This window comes from Maylandia zebra, linkage group LG5 (assembly GCF_041146795.1).
Source record: "Maylandia zebra isolate NMK-2024a linkage group LG5, Mzebra_GT3a, whole genome shotgun sequence".
Classification (NCBI taxonomy): Eukaryota; Metazoa; Chordata; class Actinopteri; order Cichliformes; family Cichlidae; genus Maylandia; species Maylandia zebra.
In genome coordinates this window covers 29,009,820-29,031,856 of record NC_135171.1, presented here as the reverse complement: position 1 = coordinate 29,031,856, position 22,037 = coordinate 29,009,820, and the positions used below count along the sequence as shown (strand labels likewise).

Below are 22,037 nucleotides of genomic sequence, written 5' to 3'. Positions count from 1 at the left end.
AATGTGGCCATTTCTTCTGTTTGTGGGAGAGCAATGAACAACTACAATTTAACGTCCCAAGTCTGAAAAAGGGTTCCAGGAACCTCAGGTCAGAGTATATATTTGGGCACAGTTAAAAAGTTAACTTCTTAAATCAAAATCTTTATTTACACCCAGGAGAAAACATGTCATGTGTTGGTTATTCAATTCGGGTCATGAAAAATAATGACATTTTTTAGAAACCTTCTGGATTATGGTGATTTAATTCAACCACTCTGGGAACAATGAACTCCATTTGGTTTTACTACATTATGTGCTATCCTGCACAGGATGTCCTGCTAAGCCTGCAGTTTGAAACTTTTTGGACAAGCAACATAATTTTTTGGTCTGTTTTCAGTAATACGCCCAAACAAAGTCCATAACTTCTAGATTTACACACTCCTGCACTGTAAAAACTGTGACTAGAGGTTACTTAAAAAAGTTATGGCAACAAAGTGACACTTGAAATAATTAAGTAGATTTTAATTTCAAAAGATTTATGTAAAATGTAGAGAAAATGTTAATTAAATTCAAATAGAAAACAAAAGTAGATATTAATAGAATTAAACTGTAAATATGTGTTGGATTTAGGGTCAAAATCTCAAACTGAAGGTTGAAATTGCCCAACTTTACCAAAAAAAATAATTGATATGAAATAAGTCTCTGAGAAAAATTACTTTGAATTTACTAACTATCTGGCAAAGGTTTAGTAAAAACTTCCTAAAATATCCATTACAAAGAAATGAAATCTTCTTGTTTTTTCAGTAAAACTCAAATTGGATTCAATAATTTTCCAAATAAACCTTAAAAATAATGACTGAATAATAAGAGAAAATGAAATGAATTTTACTTATTTTCTGAGTAAAATGAATCAATTTCACAAAGAAAACATCAAAACAGTAATTTGTTTTATTGTGGAGAATAAAACACAGTAATTTATAATATAACATTTTTCTGCTCGTATACACTGAATTCTCATCAACAATCTCCTGATCTCCTAAATACATTCCTCTGCTGTAAATTTGTTTTAGTGTCATAAACAGTTTATCACACAGCTTTGTGTACAGAGCAACAGCAACATAAACTGCATGAATGTAAACCAGTTTTGTAAAAAAGAAATTAATCTTTAGACTGTAATATCAACATGAACCTGAAATTTGAATATCCTTTACCGTTTCCTTTATCTCTGTTACTTATTTATGATTGACAAACAAAAACTTTAGTTTGTCAATCTTTTGTTAAATTGAATCACTCAATATAACTGTAGAACAAAGGTTTTTCACTCATGTACATGGAATATCAATAATGTAAATCAACCTTTTATCCCAATTTGGATGTTTAACCTGAGAAAATCTAAGACACATGTAAGAGGAAGTAACATTTCTACAGCTACAGGACTGCACTTCTGTTAAATTTTAAAGTTGTTTTAAACCAATGTTTTATAGTAACATACACTATAAACAAAGAAAAGCTTCACTAGTGATTCCTCCAATTTGCTGCCTTTCAAACAGAATATTCCTAAGAAACTTGTAGGTAATAAAAAACAAAATTAAAATGAAGAGCACAAATACAGCCTGACACATTGCAGGTCATTTGGGTAAGATATGAATAAGATGAAATTAACTTAAAAACTGAAAAGATAGCTGCATCTAACAAAGACAAACCAAAGGTTTTCAGTGAGCTTACTTCCCTTTCATTCTTTCAGAGTCCTCGTTTAAGCCAATAACTTGTTCTTGAGGCTGTTCACTTTTGGTGAGAGCTTAGCACAATCCAGTTCAAGGAAAAGTTTCTGGAATACTTCCAAGGTGTATTTTAGCTCTTTGGGATAGGCAAGATCGACTGCATATGTCAATCCAACCAGCATTGCGCATGCTCTTGGAAAATTGCCCAGAGCAGGCATAACTCTCACACCCTCCAGCACAATGCCAATGTCATCCTCCTCAGATCCAACAGCCTTGATTTTGTAGATTTTCATCCTCTGTTCAGAAAGATCTTGTGACACACCATCCTCATCAGCATCCTGAAACAACAAACACATGGGTTTTCTGACTGTAGTTGCACACATGAAATATTTCCTGGACACATCCTGTAGCTGAATGACAAATAAAACATGATAATGCCTCAAATTATTTGAAACTTGACAAACACATATGAATAACAAAAACAGAATAATGTTTCTACTTCAACACTTACACTGTACTCTTTGATCAGTTGATCAATGGACTCCCCAAGGTACACCATCAAGCACTGAATAACCAGATTTCTGGTTATGTTATTGCTAGGATTGCTTGGTGACTGAAAATGAGCAAGAATTCCAAAAATTACCATCAGATAAGTGACCATTTATTAAGACAAAACTGTGAGAATTGGCAGTATTAAAAAAAACTGTTAAATATCAAATTATCATCACATGGAGCATTATGTGCGATAATTAGCTGATGTTAATGCACATGCCTGGGTGCTGACAGTCAACACAAAGGTATTGTCAACATGCTTGACAGGTTCAATCTTTAAATGTGTCGTTTTAGTAAATTACATTAATTTAGTCATTTAGTTTTTTTATCTAATTTAGTTTATGTTCGTCAGAAAGGGTTTTTCCTTCTTGGGACAAAACAAAAACCCAGCAATACCTGTACTTGTGTTTTTTTGTTTGTTTTTTGTTTGTTTTTTTTTACTAAGAATAGACATGTATTTAAAATACAATTAAAACATGAAACCCATAATTGTGTTGTTAATTATATCAGTGACGTCCTGGCGTCCTCTTGCACTGACAAAAACATGCAAACAAATTAGTGGAGCTGTGCACCATGCAAATGAAATTTGACAAAAAAATTCTTTAAATAAAATTCCAAGCTGAAATGTCTGTGGAAAATACCTTGGCTATGATAGCCTGCAACTTCAATCCCATGCTGATCAGGTGAATTTAAGTTGAGGGATCTTCCATTACCTGAAAGGAAAGCAACATTATCATTTTTGACGTTTAGTCAGCTGTGTAAAAACCAAGGAGGAACCCACCCGGGGGATTAATAAAGTTTTATTTTATCTAATCTAATCTAATAACTTTAATCTCAGCCAAACCGATTTACTCACGAACAAATAAAACACTGAAAAAAACCAAACAATAACATTTTTAGGTTGTCTAAGTGACTTATACATTACGTTTAAACTGAGTAGCGAAACCCCGCGGTGATCTGAAAATGATGTGCCGGGAGTTGTGCCGTTCTCAGCGGCTTCAGTGACCCTCGAGCTCCCGGCTTGCTATCGAGCTGGTGGGTAGCAGATGCTCCGAAAACGTCGAAGCACTTTTGCAAACATGCGATATCTTGATAAACCGAGCAGATATTTGATGTTTACACAGCTACTTTCGCGCCTGAAAATATGTTAAAAGTTTATTTTGTGACCCAGAAAGATTACTAAGAGTAATTTTAAAACTTAGTAGCGGCCGCCATTATTGGAAACTGGAGTTCGAAAAACTGACTGTGGCTGACAAAATCACTCACAACTGACCGCAAAACCTTTTCATGAACTTTTAAACGTGGATGAAAGACGTTAAAACTCATCGGAATATACCGTTGATATTTTTTAATACGGTAAAACATGTGGTTAGTTAAAGCTGTTCAGTAACACAGTCGTGAAGGCTTGGAAAGTGACCTTGTGCTAGCAGTCCACTAACTGCCATTTGTGTAAAAATACGATACTATCATTACAGTGATGATTATTAATAAAATTTCGACGTATCATACTGTTTAAAACCTTTACTCAAAACCGATATACGTTATTGTTTAAACCGTGTCTTATATTTGAACAAATTAAGAAGTCTTACCTCTGACAAAATGGAGACGTCCACTCATGAAGCGCGTGTGTCCTGCACGTGGCACAAAGGATTATGGGCGGAAGTGTACAATGATTAAAATGAAAATGCTTTCATCAGTTAAATCTATTAGATTTCTTAAATTTTTTTAGTACTCAAACATTTTTTTTTAAATCTACTCAACAAACCATTGCTGAATTTACCCCAAACAAAACTGTGTAAATTTAAATAACTGAACATCTCAAAATTGTTGAATTTTGCTTAGATTTGATTAAAACTACTCATACACGTTTTTACTGAGTAATAATTACTATTACTCTCCTATTAGATTCTAATTAACCCCAATCACAGTTTTTACAGTGTGGAAGTTGTTCAGATATTAGATAAACTGAGATTTTTGCAGATAGCAATAAAACTGTAAAGTCAAAGAGCTGATAGTCATCGCACATAATTTGTCCAGATGGCATGGCGATTTCCTCCACTAACTTAATAAAAACCATGAAATGGTAAATCATATTGTGTAATATGAAAACATAATACCACCATTAAAGCAAAGCTATTCTGCTGGGCCACGCAAACCCCAGCAGAAAAAGTCCCTGATCCCCTGATTTACTGTAAAGATCATACTTTAGGAGGTGGATAAACTTTGATCCCAGCTCAGGTGATGTAGGGTCATGAGCAGTGTTGGTCAAGTTACTTGAAAAAAGTAATCAGTAACTAATTACTGATTACTCCCCCAAAAAAGTAATCCCATTACTTTACTGATTACTTATTTTCAAAAGTAATTAATTACTTAGTTACTTAGTTACTTTTTAAAAACACGATTTACAACCTGAAGAGGTGATAAAGTGATAGATCTTTCAGCCCAATTCTACTTTTTCTACATAATCCATCATACAAAATGTAATCAAATGGAAAAGTCTCTTTTTAAAACTTGTTTTATCAGTTTTAATCTTTTAACTTTATGCATCAAGCAAAACATTTAATTATATGCAACATTCTCTGACTTGAATAAATTAGTTTAACATTTAAACCTATTTTCTACACATTCCAGCACATAAAATAAAATATTTTTTGTGTTTTCACTCACTCTTTCAAACAGATGCAAGTAAAACACAGCAGAAAATAAATAAAGTCAAAGACTCAGCGGTCCTTTTGCTCTATTTTCACCTGTAAAGCAGGAGCAGGGTAGGCGGAGGGTTACCCTGGTGCAGGTGTGCTGCGGTCAGTTGAAGAATCCGCGCGAGTGTCTCTGTGAGTTTCCCATCACGTCGTAGCTACTCGGTGCTTGCTCGGAAGTTTAGGGGTTTTTTTTCGCTGTAAAAAGAAGTTTTCTTCCCACGCACGATGGACGCTAATGTTTTTGTCACTTTTTATGGAATCAAACTCAAAGTAAGGTCAGTACTTCCACACTTTAAACGCTGCACGCTCATACTCTCTCCCGCACTCGATATATTATCCATTGTTGATCTGCACACAGCTGCTGTCACCAACGTCGCACTTGCTTACGTCACTGTCATGAGACATTCTCGCAAAAAAAATCACGGTTTTAGTAACGCAGTAACGCAGCGTTCCTACGGGAAAGTAACGGTAATCTAATTACCGATTTTGCAATAGTAATCCCTTACTTTACTCGTTACTTGAAAAAAGTAATCAGATTACAGTAACGCGTTACAAGTAACGCGTTACTGCCCATCTCTGGTCATGAGTTTCAAAATAAATAAGATACAGTAAAAAGAATGGGGGAAAAAGACAACAGCAGAAGCATTCTCTCTCATAGAGTCCATTTTTGATATAGAAGTAGATCCACTTAACTCAGATTTTTCAATTTTAGGGTCATCGTATTTTATTTCACATGTGCACAGCCTCAGCCTGAACACTCTTAAGCTATAAAAATACTTATAGCCTGGACTGTTTGTAATATTTTTACATTTAAAAATGTGAGTGAAAAAGTGAGATTGACACATGGGATGGGTGTAAATCAGTGCTGAGGTCTGTGGCCCAGCTGGTCAGCATGTTTCACCAACTGTTAACAAAATGTGTCTGCCCACTTGAGCTCAGAAAAAAATCTACAACTATGGTTTCGAAGCTGGAGGGACCGAAATGGGTTTGAGAACCCAAATTGTGGACAAAAGGTGAGTGGGTGCAAGCTATTGATTTGTTTTCTTCGCAGGGTGGTTGAACACTGGGAATACGACTGTAAACATCTGGAAGGAATTCTGCGTAGCAGTGCTGTTCTTTGGAAAGCTTTGGAAATAAGCCAGTTAAGGTGGCTGATTCAGATACCTGATTAAGAATGGGACACGGATGCCTCCGTGTGGAGGCGCATCTTACCCGCCCTTTCCCAAGTCTGCCAACACGACAATCCAGTCTGGAGCAAGTGTCACATAAAAGAAGTAATAGATGGAATATTGCACATTGCCAATATTAGACAAAAAAACTCACTGATGTAATGCTTTATTTGTAAATACACAATACAATCAAGTTGTTGTGTGTGCAATGATCCTAAACTTGTAACAGTAAACAAGGCCAGGTTCATGAAGCAATGTTTTTGCCAGTTTGGCCTGGAATAACTTGGCTCACATCAATCCCCATCAAACATTATTTGGGATAAGGCTGTGAGCCTGTTCCCAACTTTTGAAATGATCTTGTAGCTAAATGAAAGCACATTACTGCAGAAAGGTTTCAAAATCTTGTGCTAATCTTTTCCAGAGCAATGAATTATTATCACAGCATATGAATGTCCTATGAATGTAGCTTTAACATCTTCACCAGCCACACAAGGGTGTTCACAAACCTTTGGCCATAAATTCTCTGTTGTTCCTATGCTCTGATTTTTAGCAAAGAAAGCCACAATTAATTAGAGTGAGGCTGTCTTTTGTTTTGTTTTGTTTTTTTAAATTTAGTTTTTAATTTTAAAAGAGGATATCTGTTGACAGAAGATATCTACACTGCGTGAGGCTCACAGCTGGTGTGGCAGAGATGTACAGAGAAGTTTTTTTTCGTTTGTTTATTGTTAAGACCATGACTTGTGCATGCGTAGTAAGTGTGAGCATACACTTCACTGACTTTGCTGTGGGTGTAAATACACGAATCGGTTTCTTTCTGATTAGCTTTAAACATGTATAGGGTCTACAATTGGGAAGTCATTAAATATGTGTGTTCTTTAAATATTGTCCTAATAGTATATACAAGTATTAAATAAGTTGTAGGAAGCAACCACTTCGTTCTACAATTCTGATATACTTGTCTTTTAAATAAGTTGGCAATGTGAGAGTCATGCTGTGGTAATCCTTGGATGAGGTGCTTATTTAATTTCAAACTGATGGTGCGTATAAATGATCTTTCAAGTCCAAACCACAGAAACTGGTTTACGCTGGGTTCACAGGATTGCATATGCTATCCACACAAATGCCATTAATCCTTTATGGCATGCTGAATGAAATAAATTTAGACACTTTTTCGCAAGTGACAGTATATTGGAACATGACAAGAAATAAATAATAACTATTATCTACCAAACTGGTTAGTGACAGTTCTAGGTTAGATGTATGTTCCAGTTTCTTTGTGAGCACATACAATATTTACCTCAGCTAGTCTTCCAACAGAAAGGGGGTTAGAGTCATAGTCTCCATGTCTGACCTAGTTTTCAGGCCACATGTTGTTTTTGTCTCTCTTTCTCCTGTCTTTCCTCTGTCTGCGTGGGTTGAGCTCACCTGGGCTCCCGCCCTTGGCCCACGCACCTGGTGTAATCAACCACTTGCCACGGATCTGTCTGATTGCATTCTTTGCCCAAGCCACTATTTAAGATGGTGGTTCAGTGGGCTTCTTTGCTGGATTGCTGAGTAACCTCAATTCCCTGGACCTGCTTCCTGACCTGTTTTCCCTGAAGTCTGGCAATGTGGTGTGGTGTGGAAACGCGACAACGGACAAAGGAGTGGAGAGCGAGAGCGTGGAGTGTGTTTTTTGGACCTGTTTCCCTTCCTTCCCTGGAAATCCTTAACCCTTCGCACTGAATATAGTTTCACCTGGTGATTGTGTAAATAAAATTGTGACTTTTCTTTCTAACCCCACTGGTCTGCACCTCAGTTCATTCCGTCCTTGTGACATCAAATCAACCTACTAGAGCTTACAGTTTAGTCTTTCCAATATATAGGAATTTTATCTTTTCATAAAACATATTTACACTCCTAATAATTTGGTGAAAGAATAAGATGGTAGAAAGATGCTTATTTTCTCTGCTACCTCTTCTGAGTTAATTTTTATATACTTGTGATATTAAATATTCTCCAAATATTGTTAGTTGCCCTGCAGGTTAGAACGCTCTCCTTGTAACTCTGTGATTTTGAGTGTGCATATGCCATAACCAGTGTTGGGTGTAACACATTACAAAGCAACATTACTTCAGTTATATTTACGTATACTGTAGCAAACAGTTGTGGTCAAAAGTCATGTACTTACTGACATTTCAAACTTGTTCACCCAGTTCTTGTTTTCTAATGTCATAAGATGTCTGCTGTACAATCATACCACCCTGGACTAGAAACAAAATAACTTCAGAGGTGGCAAAAGTAGAGATACTTAAGTAAAAGAACATTTTTGAAAAAATTAAAAGCTGAAGTACTCAATCAACTTCTTAACTTAAAGTAATAAATAATAAAAAGTACAGACTCGGAAATGTACTCCAAGTATGAAAAGAAAAAGGAGCACTTTAAAGGACAATTCTACCAGCTATTTTTGTCATGTGCTATATTAATTCAGTACACAATAATATAAAATGAATATGAAAGTTATTCCAATCTAAATTCTAATTTTCATGAATGTACTCAGTTTAAATCTGTTATGTAGGACACAGTGAAAAACAATTTAAAAATACCTTAATTTTCTGTTGCCTACATTATAGAGTTGATTTTGCCTCCACAGTTAAACAGGAAAAAGAGTACAGTCAGGAGTTAAAGTGGGATTCAGCAGGTAGGGGAACACAAAGATTGGTTGTAGTGGCGATAATTTCCATTGACAGTTCCAGTGTACAAGCTTTAATCAGCTGACTCGTGCTGCTTTGAGGTTTACCTTCTTTATAGTTTTACACAAATGAATTCAAACCCAATGCTTCACAAGCTGTCTTAGCTGATTTCGATTCTCTAAACTGGAGATGGGGTGAAAGCAGTCAGCCTTTGAAGGGGTGGAAATTTGATATTACTTGACAAATTTGAAACTGTGTGGGTGATTATTAGAAGTGGAAATTGTATGGATAAAGGAATACATGCCAATATATAATGTAGCACCAATTCACAATAACAGCTGTGTTAAGGCATTTCAAATCACAATGTAAAGATCCCACAACGTTAGATGGAAACTATCTGAAAAGTCCTTATGAGCATGCACTTGGCAATACTGGCAAAGAAGATCTCCCTTCTCACAGAAAGTGACCTCCAACAGTCACAGACAGGGCCCTAACCCAGCCATCTGCTGTGACATGACATGCAGCCATAACATATAAATGTAATGCAAGTATATACAGGCAAGAGGGGAAGAAATGCTTAGTGCATCATGGATCAAGTCCACCAGGAGCCAAAGCCTATAGCAGCATAACTAAGGGATGGCTCAGGGCTAGCTGACCTAACCATAAGCTTTAATAAAAAAACAAAGTTTAACGCGGAAGGTGTCTGGTATCTGAACCCAAATTATGAACTGCTCCACAGGCTTTCAGGCTTGCCTTTTAAAGAAAGAAAATTATAATAGCTGTAGGCTATACTTTCCATTATGCTTCTAGCAGCTCCAAGAACCACAAGTAAGCATGTACTCTAAGAGCGAATTGCTCTATTGGAATAATCTGACACTAAACAGCAGTGGTGTGCGGTAACTTTTACAGAAAGGCAAACATATCTTTTTCTGTCACCCAAATAGTGAAAGAAAGGGTTTGCATGGGTTACAGGAAGCATCCCAAGGCAAGCATCTCACACTAGCCCACATTTTAGCCATGTGTTCAAACACCCCTGAGAGCAAAATTCTCAGTTCACTCTTTGTTTAGAGGTAAACTTTAGTGGAATTGTGATGTATAAGAGGATTAATAAACGCAACTGGTCTTCTTCTCTGGGAGACGGAGAAACCTCAATTACCCCCATTTCACTCCATTAGACTTTTGTATTTCAAACTGTTAGCATGACCATCTTGAAACACGAATGCTTGGTACCACAAGCTTCAAAAACCTCAACATATAATGACACCGAATAACCCCCTGTTGTTTTAGTGATTTTCTTTCCTCTGGGTAAATGCAAAGATTGGATACAGATACTATTTTAACATCTAGTGTCATCTGGATGCATTATCATAGATTCTTCTCACCAAGCAACTTCTGTTTTCTGTTCTGCTCACACATGTAGTTGTTGAAAGTTGAAAGAGGAAAAGCCTCCCTGCTTGCTGAGTTACTAAGATTAGTGAATATGCTTAATATGGTTTGATCTCATATTGTCACAATTATATGTAAATACAGTGTCATTACACGCGAACGGCTGTAATTTTCGTGCCTTTTAATGCAGTTTCGTCATCACTCAGTAAAGTCTGGAAAAAATTATATGAACCCTTCAATTTAGTGATTCGTAGAACAGAACCTAGTTTAGCAGCCACCACTTTCAAAGGACTTTCAAAGGATTTTTCCTGATGCTGTTTGCAGAACCTTGAAAAATGACAAGAAGGAATTTTAGACCATTTCCCTTCCAAAAAAGTATTTCAATTCATCACTATTTCTGGCATATCCTTTTAAAGCTTTCCTCTCTAGGACATATCTGGAGTCAGATCATCAACAGATCAATTTTTCTTCTTTTTTCCTGTGTGCTTTGTTTTTCTTTCTTTCTTTTTCTGTCTTGGTGCATCATGAAACTATCCCAAACGTCAGGTCACAAACAGCTTCACCATCACCACCTTCAGCCATTATATGGCGTGGAAGCCTTGAGGTAGCAAATGAAGTACAACAGCTCCGATGAAGTTTCGTTAATGGTGTGCACTTCATTTTTTTATTTTTGTCTTGAAGTGTTGTGGAACCTTTAGTCTTTGTAAAACTGATATATCTTTCACTCGTGGTATCCTTTATTTTAAAGCTTAAAAAACACAAAAACAAGAAAGAAGTTGGGGTTTTTTTGCAAATTGTAGAGGTTTCTGCTTTTTTATTTTTTTTATTTTAGCTGTTTCTCATGTCTTTTAGGATTATTTATTGTGCTTTTGATGTGAGTAGGAGAATAATAACAGTATTAAATTTCTTGCATGTCAAGAACAATTCTTCCTTTAATGTCCTTTGGAAATTGAGATTGGGGATGGTTCACCGTAATATAAATCAGTCTCTTCAAAAAAGCTGCAGTTCATCAGTAAGTATAAAAGTCCCCACTGTTCCCACTAAATGAGATCCGACCCAGCACATGAAACAGTGAGAAAAGACCTTGTTTAACCATTATCACAGCATTTGGACTCTGTGATGTGAAGTAAGGCGTGCATTTTTGCATTTTCAGTAGTGGCTCGTCATTAGGAGATGTTCTGGTTCTTTTATATGAAATTCCAACATCAAGACTTTAGCTTTGACTTTTTATTTTAGGGACAAGGAGAACTCTCTGGGATGCAAAAACTGGTATGTAAGACAGATGAGTATTTCTGCTGAGTATTAGAACTCTGCTTTGACAGTCTCAGCCTGGAGGCCTCCAATAATAAAATCTGCTGAAAACATCTGGGTCAAAGCCAGAAACCGAACTATCATCATCAGAAAGATCCTCCACACATAATTTGTGTTCATTTGAAACAGGAGTTGATGTTTGTCCAGAGTGAAATTGCAGACACGGAAGAGCAAGCGGTCATGAAGGGAATGATCTAAAAATAACAATAGCTAAAAATAGTTGAAAGTAGTGTATAACTGGAAAATCTTAATGGGAAAGCTGATTTAAATCAGTTACGTTAAAGTCAAAAACTTTAGATCACACCTTATGGTTCTTAAATTGTTAGGCTGACATATGTGAAATCAAATTTTTAGAAATAATTTATTGAAGCACAATTCTGCAGCAGTATATACGTATCAACAGTATTAACAGAAAAAAAAATATAAAATGTGCAAATATACAATCCGCTGTTAAAAAGTAAATATGTAAATAATAGTGTTATGTATATACAATTTGGGTTATGACACATAGAATTTGGTATTGCAAAGTGGTGGTTAATAGATGGGGGGTGGGGGGGTGGGACTGTGTTATTGGATAAGTAAAGGGTGGTCACGGTTATTGGGAAGAAACTGGGAACTGTAAAATAATGAAACAAGTGATATACTGTAACTTTTTCAAATTTATGGCATTTTTTTTATAGATCAAAATATCCAACCCAATATTTTCACCTTTACAAATTTCTTTTCTTTTCTTTTATATATATATATATATATATATATATATATATATATATATATGTATATATGTATATATATATATATATATATATGTATATATATATATATATATATATATATGTATATATATATATATACGTATATATATATATATACATATATATATATATATATACATATATACATATATATATATATATATATATATATATATATATATATATATATATATATATATATAAATCTGCAACTGGAAACCAATAAAAGGCCTAAAAACCATACTTTCTCTGTTACTGCTGGATAGAGATGTCCATGTGTTACCTAAATGGGTTATCATGATTAACCTGTTGCTGACAGCTGAAAACAGTCCATGTGTTACCTGTCATAGAAGTCTTCTCTGTAGTAGTCATAATCAAACTCATAGCCGCTGGGTAGAAAAAGCACAGCACAACATAGAGTCATAGAGTATTTTTCATTACACGAGCATGAAACTGCATATAAAGCACCATAATATGACAAAAAAAAGGTTTTCAATGCAGTTTATAGTTAAAAATACAAATGAAAAATAAGAGTGTATAAAATAGTTACAATCTGTGTGGGAAAGAAACCAGAAAAACAGACAAAAGGTACTCAAACCAGAGATAAAACAAGAGACAATAGATCTTCAAACAGACTGCTAGAGGCCAAGAGTGCATTTATGACACATATTTTAAAATTACTGTTAGCATCCACAGTCTGTTAGCATGTCCTGAGAAGCAGAGTGAAGAGCAGCAGGTCGAAAAATAAACCTGTTCCTTTTATCACTAAAAATGACCAGCGTCACAGTATGACAGTTGGTAGCTATGAGCCTACATTAGTATTCAGACAATGACAGGTTTAAATGGTAGAGTGACGTACAACATGACTCTGCACCAATTTAAATATAAAGAAAAGACTATAAAATAAAATCATTCAGAACAGACTTTAATAAGGATTTCTTAGTCCTCATTACTTCTTTATAGATAGTGCGGCAGGGCGTGGTCGGTTGATATTCTGCGGTGAGGCGGACACACCTGAGCGCCATTAGTTATCACGCCGCACCTGTATTAAAAGGCTGTGAGGCTGTGCTGGGTCCTGAGTGTTGTTGTTGTTGGAGTATGTGGCTGTGAGCTGAACAGCTGCAGCCAGTGTGTAAACAAGCAACTGTGAATAAAGTGCTGAAAGGCCTGAGGTCTGCTGTGGGTTTATTACAAATTGATAGATAGAAACTTTATTGATCCCACAAGGAAAATTGTTGTTATGCATTGTAGGTGGTTTTGATGCTATACTACAACTTTCCTTGTGTGTGTGTGTGTGTGTGCATTTGTTTATGTAGTAATACCGTTTGTGGTCACATTACTCTCTGCCAGGCTTCCTAATCAATCCCTTGGCCTTAAAAAGAAGCTTTTTAGCAAGTTCCCGAAACACTCAAAGAGCTGCTTAGGAATTTGAGTGACACATTAATCAAATAATCAATAAGTCTGATAAATAGCAGTGTGTACCTGTAGAGAGAAGCTGCTGATCGTTTCAGGCCTTTGGGTCTGGGCTTTGGCTCTCCCGCCATGTTGATATCTGGAATATATATATATATATATATATATATATATATATTTATATATATAAAAAAGAACAAACACTCTGTTAACTACCAAATAAAATTATATTAATCGATCATTAAAAAGTATTGTAGCTAGATCACAAAACAGTAACCCTATCTGTACCTTTAACTGTGCCTTTAACTTAGATCTAAGACAGTTCCTGTGTTATCTTGTAACTTCCACTAGAGGTAGCTGTTGAGCTATTTTACAACAATAACAGTGCCAGCTGTTAGGTCAGTTCCCCTTACTGTGCAGAAGGGGAGGGGAAAAAAACAAGAAACTAACCCCTCAGCTGTGTTTGTTACTTCGCTCATTCTCTTATGTCAAAAAGGAATATAACAGTACATCCAAAGTACATGCTCTACAATAATTACATGGTTGTAGAAGCAATTAAAAATATATGTAGCTGCTTTGTAGGCCAAATAAAATGAAAGAAAATGAAAAAAGAAAGAAACTGTCAGCAAACTTTCTGAATCAGACATCCAGTTAAAGACGTGGAGGGCCTGATTTCAGCTGACTGGGATAAAAGCAGGCTATACCCTGAAGAGGTTGTCTGTCAACCATAGGTCTAACAAAGACAGACTGACAACCAAACAAACCTTGGAAAGCATGTTTTAACCCAGTATCATCTTCCTTTGAGGCAACAACTATAATCTGTAAATCACTTTTCTCCCCTCAAGTCCTGAAATAATTGTTGTGTTCTTCTAATGTTTTGTAAATACTGCAATAGTAATTATGATCAACTAAAGTATGAAAACTTAATTACACCAAGTTAGGATTAATGGAATATGTATGTTTTCAGGAGGCAAAATGATTTGAATGAATTGGGGGGGGAAATAGTAGAGAAACTAAGAACAAAGCGTCCTCACTGTAAGATTATTAAAGACAGTTTGTTGAGAAGGTTTTCTTTTTTTTGGTTCAAATTTGTGTTGTTAATTACACAGTGAAAGGAAAACAAAGGATCTGTCATTATGAATGATGAAAATGTCATGAGCTGATTCCTACGTTGTGGTCTTAAATTTAACAGAATATTAGAGCTCATTTGCTTTAGTTCCACCCAGCATGGGTAGATGGTTAATGGCTAGTCTGCTAACAGAGGGGGAAAACAGAACTTGCACTGATGAATCACCATCCATCCATTTCTAAATCACTTCATGGTTCAAGGTCACCAGAGCACCAGAGTCAATTCCAGCATGCAGTGGGTCACGGAGCACCACAGCTCACCAGTCTATCACAGAACAGCATTTACTTTCTAGTTGTAGGAGTAAACCAGAGCATCTCTATGAAAGCCTTACAAAACTGGAGGAAACAAACTCCATACAGACGAAAAAGGTTCAGCAGATTTGTATCAGACTGGAACCCAGAACTTGGAATCAAGCACTGATACTGCAGCCTCTCACAAATTAGTGAGATATTTAGATATTTCCAAGCAAAAATTACTGGCAACTTGGGAAAATACCTCTTCAGGTTTGATGTGCAGTGTTCACGTGGGTTTTTTCACTCTCCAAAGTATCTTTAGATTGTAAAGTTTACTGAAGTAAAAATTCAGACAAATGCAGTAAAGCAGTAAAATACACTCAAATATAAAATAAATTAAAAGTTGCTGAAAACCGGCTAGTTTAAAATTGCTGTTGCTTAAGCTAAATTAGTAATAAATCAATAATATTGTGATCTCAGTTCTGCAAAACTACTAGCACTAGTTTGTGATCGTATTTGACTACAAGGAGAGGATACATAGCACGTTGCTAAAATCAGAAATATTAAATAAAGAATCAGATAAAACAATATGTAATAATATTGTAGTTTTAATAACATTATTGTAATGCAGTGTGAGTTAAGGCAGAAACAAAATGTTACATGGAGAGCTGTTTGGGCTGGTTACAGAGGAAGCAACCGGAAACGCTGGTGACACGAGCATTTTAGGAGAGCAAACAGTCTAAGCTCATACTGGCCGTTCTGTTCATCTGTTTGAGTATGATTGTTAATCAACAAACTGCTAATGAGCCAGTGCCTGTGAGCTACTAAAAAAAGCAGCTGATGCTAGTCATCCAATACCAGCCCCCCTTAAATCCTCCTCTGCTTGAATATAAGGTGATGCTCCTGTCTTGTTAAATTTTATGTAGTGCAGGCAGCACTTGAAGCATAAAGACATCACCACAAGTTGAAAAGTATATAAAAGGATTTGAAGTTGACGGATAAGCAAATTGTAGCAAATACTACGAAGGCAGATGTAACATTTCTGAACTTACATGAGATCTTATTGCCTAAAACAAACCTGTACATTTTACAGTGATGGAAAACACGGAGTTACTAAATTTCGCAGACAATTGTTTTTATCTTAGAAATGTTGAAAGATGAAGACAGAGATGAAGAAAGATGAAGAAAAAGCATCCACTGAGGATAATAACAGGATGGAGCGAGGATGAGGACGGAAAGTGAGTTTTCAGCAACCAGAGGCTACAGATTCAAGCCTTTTAACTTCACCGTGAAGGAGAGTGTGCACGTGCCTGTGTGTGTGTGTGTGTGAGTGTGTGTGTGAGTTTGAGGCAGTGATCCAGAACTGTGACTCCAGCCAGGTGTGAAAATGGTTGGAGTCCATTGGTTTGCAGGAAACACACAAACACACATACCCTCCCCTCTATGACCTAGTGAAAAACTGTGCAAGCACGCACACACGCACGCACACACACAGTTTACCTGCTGCTCCATATGCCTCACTGACTTTACCTGTAGGTCCTGCTATTTAAAGAGGAAGCCTGTAAGGGAAACACAAGCACACACACACACACACACACACACACAATGCCCCTTTGAGGAGCAAGTCATTTCAGTCTGTAAAAACACCTCATGTCAGCTGATCAGCGCATTAAAATTAGTAGTTTGTTAGAATAGTGGTTTATGAATCAATACTACTCTCAGCTGATATGATAACGTTGGGTGGAGCACTAACTTTGTCTTTTTATCTAAAGCAAAAGGTCAAAATATTAGTTTGATGACACAACATGCTGGGTTTTTTCTCATGTTTTACAGTGTTTACAGAAGTTTGAGGACAACACTGAGGCAAATACCTTGTACAGTACTCTTTGTGCCTTAGGTGAGTATTAAACCAGCTTACTGATTCCTCCCTACCTCGCTGGACTAGACTGAGAAGAGAAAGGTGACACCAGATTTTATGAAAACACTTTCGGACGACATAATTATACATAAATTCTTGTAATAATAATATGTGGTTATGCCTGCATATGTGAAGTAATCCATGCTGATTATTTTTATAGAGTTTATTTATTATAATTTGTTTTTAATTCTTACAAACTAACTAATACTGTGCAGATAAAGTTAGCTATAAGCAAAGTTATGGCAGCTACATATATCAGCCAAATTCTATATTCTGCTTATTGATTTACTTTTTTTAATTTAACATTTAAATAGTTGGAAACAAACAGGATGAGTGCAATATACTTCGTGTTTTTATTAATCCTTTATTTATCCAGGTAAAAAATCTCATTGAGATTAAAAATCTCATTTCCAAGAGAGACCTGGCATCATAGCAACAAAAGTCACATACCACATAGGTATATAACATGTATATGTATATACGTATGTTCCCCATGAATTTAAATACGAATGGTTTTGATAACTGACAAACATGTTGCACGTGTGTTAAAATGTACAAAAGCAAACCTCATGGGGCATTTTTAATTGCTGCATAACTGATTTTGTGATGTTACTGACCCATGATTCAGGAATATTGTCATATTTGGAAAATATTTGGAAATTCATATGATTTAAGAATTCGAGGACTACAGCTTGTTTTGTAGACCTCAGGCTGCCCAAGTCTCCTGAAACCCATTCTAGTGAGTGGTCGTATTACAGGTGAACTGTTAATTTTACTGTGTCTGAAAATTGCATGATTCTTCTTATGATGATTTTCTTTTTTCTGCTGTATTGCACATTTTTTTGCTTTTTTATGACTCTATTTTTTCAAGCAGTCTGTTAGCAGAGTTTGTCTTTTGACAGTTTCAAAATAAACTGTCTTCATGTCATTGGATGCATTGTTTGAGTCTTCTGTTAAAAAGGAAACTGAATCCCTAAGGTAATGGCCATGTTTAAAAAGTGTCTCAGAGAGGGGGAAACAGACAGGATAAGAGAATGAAAAGATATTTGGTACAGAAAAAGAAGATGGCTTTTATATGATTTCTACAGCAACACACGCACACCTACACAAAAGCTGCAGAGGTGCAGAGAGCATCACTTAGAGACCCCTTAGCTGTCACAGCTTTATCCTCCATTACACATAAACACACACACACACACACACACACACACACACACACACACACACACACACACACACACACACACACACACACACACACACACACACAGAGAAATGCTTCTTTCAGTTGCACTCATTCACGTACATTCTCGTTCTCGCACACGCCGCACTGAGAGAAGCTATTAAAGAAATGTGCTTGAAGCCCTGCAGTGACTGAGCATAAACCAGTCGAGTTCTTCACACCAGCTCACTGACAGTTCGTCTCTTCCTGCTTCGCCGGGGGACCAGGCAGGGGGAGAAAATCACTCCAGCAGCTTAAAGGCACACTCCGCTTAACTGTTTTTGCTCCTCTGATATGGTTTTTTCCTCCGCAATAGCAAAAACAAAAAAATATGAGAGAGAGACAGACAGACTAAAGAGGAAATTGAATGTAACGATGCTTAAGGGTTGTCACAGGTTAGAGAGTTTTGTTGTAGTCAGAGCTGCTGGATGTTAGTTTTATTATAACAAAACTGTAGATTCTGATGCCATTAATCTATCAATCCTTTTGTGGGTTACAAGCTTCAGCTGAATATCTAATCCAAAAGACCAACAGTGTCTTTTCGCAATGTGGAAGTCCTAAAAGTCAAGTTTTATTCATCTTTTTTTATTAAGTAAAACTACAATTCACATGCTGTTTCACATCAACTCACCGAGTGTTTGTCCTGCCAGCACCCTGCCGTTCTCCCCAATCACAGCTCCCCTGGCATGCCTCTCACTGGCGTACTGGACAAAGGCATAGCCCTTGTGCACAGAACAGCCGAGCACACGGCCATACTTGGAAAAGATGCTCTCAACATCAGACTTCTTGACCACCGCTGTATTCAGGTTGCCAATAAACACCCGTGAATTGATGGACTTTGGGTCTGTCTTGTTGGTCACATTACTGGTCTGTACCTTCAGTGACATCCTGGAGAGAATGGCGATGGAGGTAAGTGCCAAATGGATGGATTGGAAGGCAGCAATGTAGACAGACAAGTATCTGGAGAGAGAGAAGATACATTTTCAGTTTCAGTGACAGATAATAGAGGACAGCTGCAGGAGTCTCACTGACAGACATTTAAGAATTATTCTCATAACTGAGCAAAGAGGTAAATGCTTATTTCTTTACCAACATTCTTCCTTTTCAACACACTAAATTCAGGGTAGACTGATGTCCCATCAAAAACACAGACAACAGCTGTATATGTATGTATTTCTCCACACAATAGCAACCAATTACTCTAGTTATGCTGATTATTTTCTGAATTCTTCTTAAGTTTTTTCCCTCTCCTCCCACTTCTTTTCTACTTCATTAGTCATAAAAATTGGGCCTTTAATTTTAGACTGAAAGAAAATTAGTTTTCTTTGTTGAATAAACAGGCACTCGATCATTATTCATACAGATTTAAAGACATCGGTGCACATGATATGACTCATTACAAGGATTTGAAAGGTTATTTTCTAAAATTCAAAGTTCTTTTTTGCAAAAATTCATCTACATGTATAAACATTTCTTCTTTGATGAAGCCTGTTTTTATTTCGGGATCAGATGATCCTAAACCATTTGTTAGTTATGCTGCTTTAGGTTCAAACCACTTTCTATAATCCACTCAGTCTTCTTCTTCTCCTATAGATTCATTAATTAAAGAGAATAAATACAACAAATACTGAAAGAACAGCCGATCAGCAATAACTGCAGTAACTAAGCTCTTCTCATTCCTCTAATAAAGTCTTTCACAAAACAGAGACTAAAATTGTATTTACTTATAATTATATGTAATTACTAACCACTTCCATAAGTGAAAAGGAAAGAACAGCTACAGTCTAATCTGAATATCTAGAAAAACAATGATAACAAGCAACAATGTTGATCTGATCCAATAAGTTATGGTGGCCCAAAATGCAGCTGTTTTATCACGAGACAACCAAAATCGATGACAGAGCAGAATTTGAAAACTAATATAACAAGCATCACGTAGCAATCACCACCCTCTCCACAAAGTGATCTCCTCCTTTTATCTGTGTTAATAACAGCTGGATAAATGAGTAACATGAAAGATGGGAAAAAATGATAAATAAGGAAAGTAAAAAACATTTAAAACATAAAAGAAGATTAAAAGGGTCAAAGAAAAAACACTATCAATCAGTAACAGAAGAAGAACGAGGAAAAACAGAACAGGTGTGTGGACAGTGAAGCATCAAAACAAAGAAGGGGAGAGAAGAGAAATGCTGATGGCAAAAATAAAAGTACTGGCAGCTCCCAGTGTTATCCCTCAGCCTCCTAGTAGATGCACCTGCGTTTTGAAAATCCTAGTGGATTTTCAGAAAAGCTGATCTTGAGGCCAAGGCCATGGGATTTGAACTAGATGCAGCTGTGGTATCAAATTAAATTCATTTTTTCAATTTATTGAGTTCACAGGATTTTCAGGAAATGTGACTTCTGACCTTAAACTTGGGTTCAAGGCCACAGGGATTCACCTATGGTATCAGTTTGAAAGTCTTATGTCACCTTGTTCTTGACTTATCACATTTACAAACTTGGGGGTGCATGCCCCCCGCCCGTCCAAATACTGCACATGCACGGAAGGATGTGAAACCAAACAAACTTAATCAAAAGTTTAGGAACACTTTAATCTTTCTTTAGAGTCAAAGTACTGATACTTCTACTGTCCTCCACACCCATGATTGCTTTGCAAACAGGAACTGCTGATATTTGATTCATACCAGTTAAAAGTGTCCAAAACCAGTGTTAGAGTTTAAGCCCTAAACAAAGCCCTAAGTGAGGAGATCTCAGGTAACTTATCCACCATTGAAGAACTTTTAACTACTTCTATCACAAACCGCTGTAAAGCTCCAGGAGATCATTGCTCACTTGAAATTTGATTCATCATGGCTTCATTGTACTTGACATTCAGATATAAACTTGGCATTTACAAAAAGCCAAGGGAATCATGCAAATGAGTGAGTGATTTATGTAAACTACTGATAGCAGAGTAGTGGGAGTGAAAACTGACAGATGAGTCAGCAGACAGGAGATGGAAAAATGTAACTTGTTGTTCTGTCAGCAATGACATGAAACAGAAGAACTTTGGTACACAGAAAACAGCGCTAAGTATAATAGACAAAGGAGCTCAAAGAATTCTGTGGGGGCTGGAAATCGTGCCAAACACCAGAACAATACAAATATTCAAAGCTTTGTCAGACTCATCAATTATCAAGGTTAGAAAAAACTGCGCGGATCCTGATTTTAAAACTTTTGAGTTATCTTAGACCTTCTGTATGGACATTGGAATACTGGTTAGAACAATGACCCCTCACCCACTGCATATTGTATAATACACAAAGAGGCACAAGTGATTAAAAAAAACAAGGTAATTCTGATAAATATGTTGGTGTACACTTTTCTGTAATTATAACTTTGGTCATGGTATATCTTCTCCTTTCCTCTCTATCAGTAGAAATATCCAGCAATGAGTTAGAGTTCTAGGAAGCAAGATTTTTTTTATGATTCAGCACTGTTGAGTGTGTGTGTGTGTGTGTGTGTGTGTGTGTGTGTGTGTGTGTGTGTGTGTGTGTGTGTGTGTGTGTGTGTGCCTGTGTGAGTTTGGGGGGGGGCATGTTTGTGAGTATTAAACCAATTTTTTAGTTTCAGACCTGCAACTCGAGAAAAGTTAAAAGGTTAAAAAGTCAGGTAAAACCAACTTCCTTTGTGTACATGTGCGCGTGTGTGTGTGCATTGATGATCTCTCGTCCTTTCTCCACTGACCTTCCCAGTGACAGAGCTGTCTTAAAACTGATTGGTGAAACTCTAATAAATCAAATTGAGCTTGGCCTTGAGGACCTGTGTGTGTTTATGGCTGTGTGTGCATGTGTGTGTATGTGTGTTTGTTTGTTTTAGAGGTCCACAATTAGTGGACA

General features: G+C 36.5%; 1 protein-coding gene across 3 annotated transcripts in view; it reads right to left on the bottom strand.

Annotated features, from left to right (window-relative positions):
* Positions 1-22,037, bottom strand: part of raly (RALY heterogeneous nuclear ribonucleoprotein) — a 130,815-nt gene that overhangs the window by 30,119 nt on the left and 78,659 nt on the right. For all 3 annotated transcript variants that reach the window (XM_014413033.3, XM_076884183.1, XM_076884184.1), the window contains 3 exons: positions 18,791-19,119; positions 13,727-13,796; positions 12,586-12,633 (listed from right to left, as the gene is read on the bottom strand). In XM_014413033.3, the coding sequence (XP_014268519.1) occupies positions 12,586-12,633; positions 13,727-13,796; positions 18,791-19,046 (374 nt within the window). In that variant the 5' untranslated portion in view covers positions 19,047-19,119. The remainder of the gene's footprint in view (positions 1-12,585; positions 12,634-13,726; positions 13,797-18,790; positions 19,120-22,037) is intronic.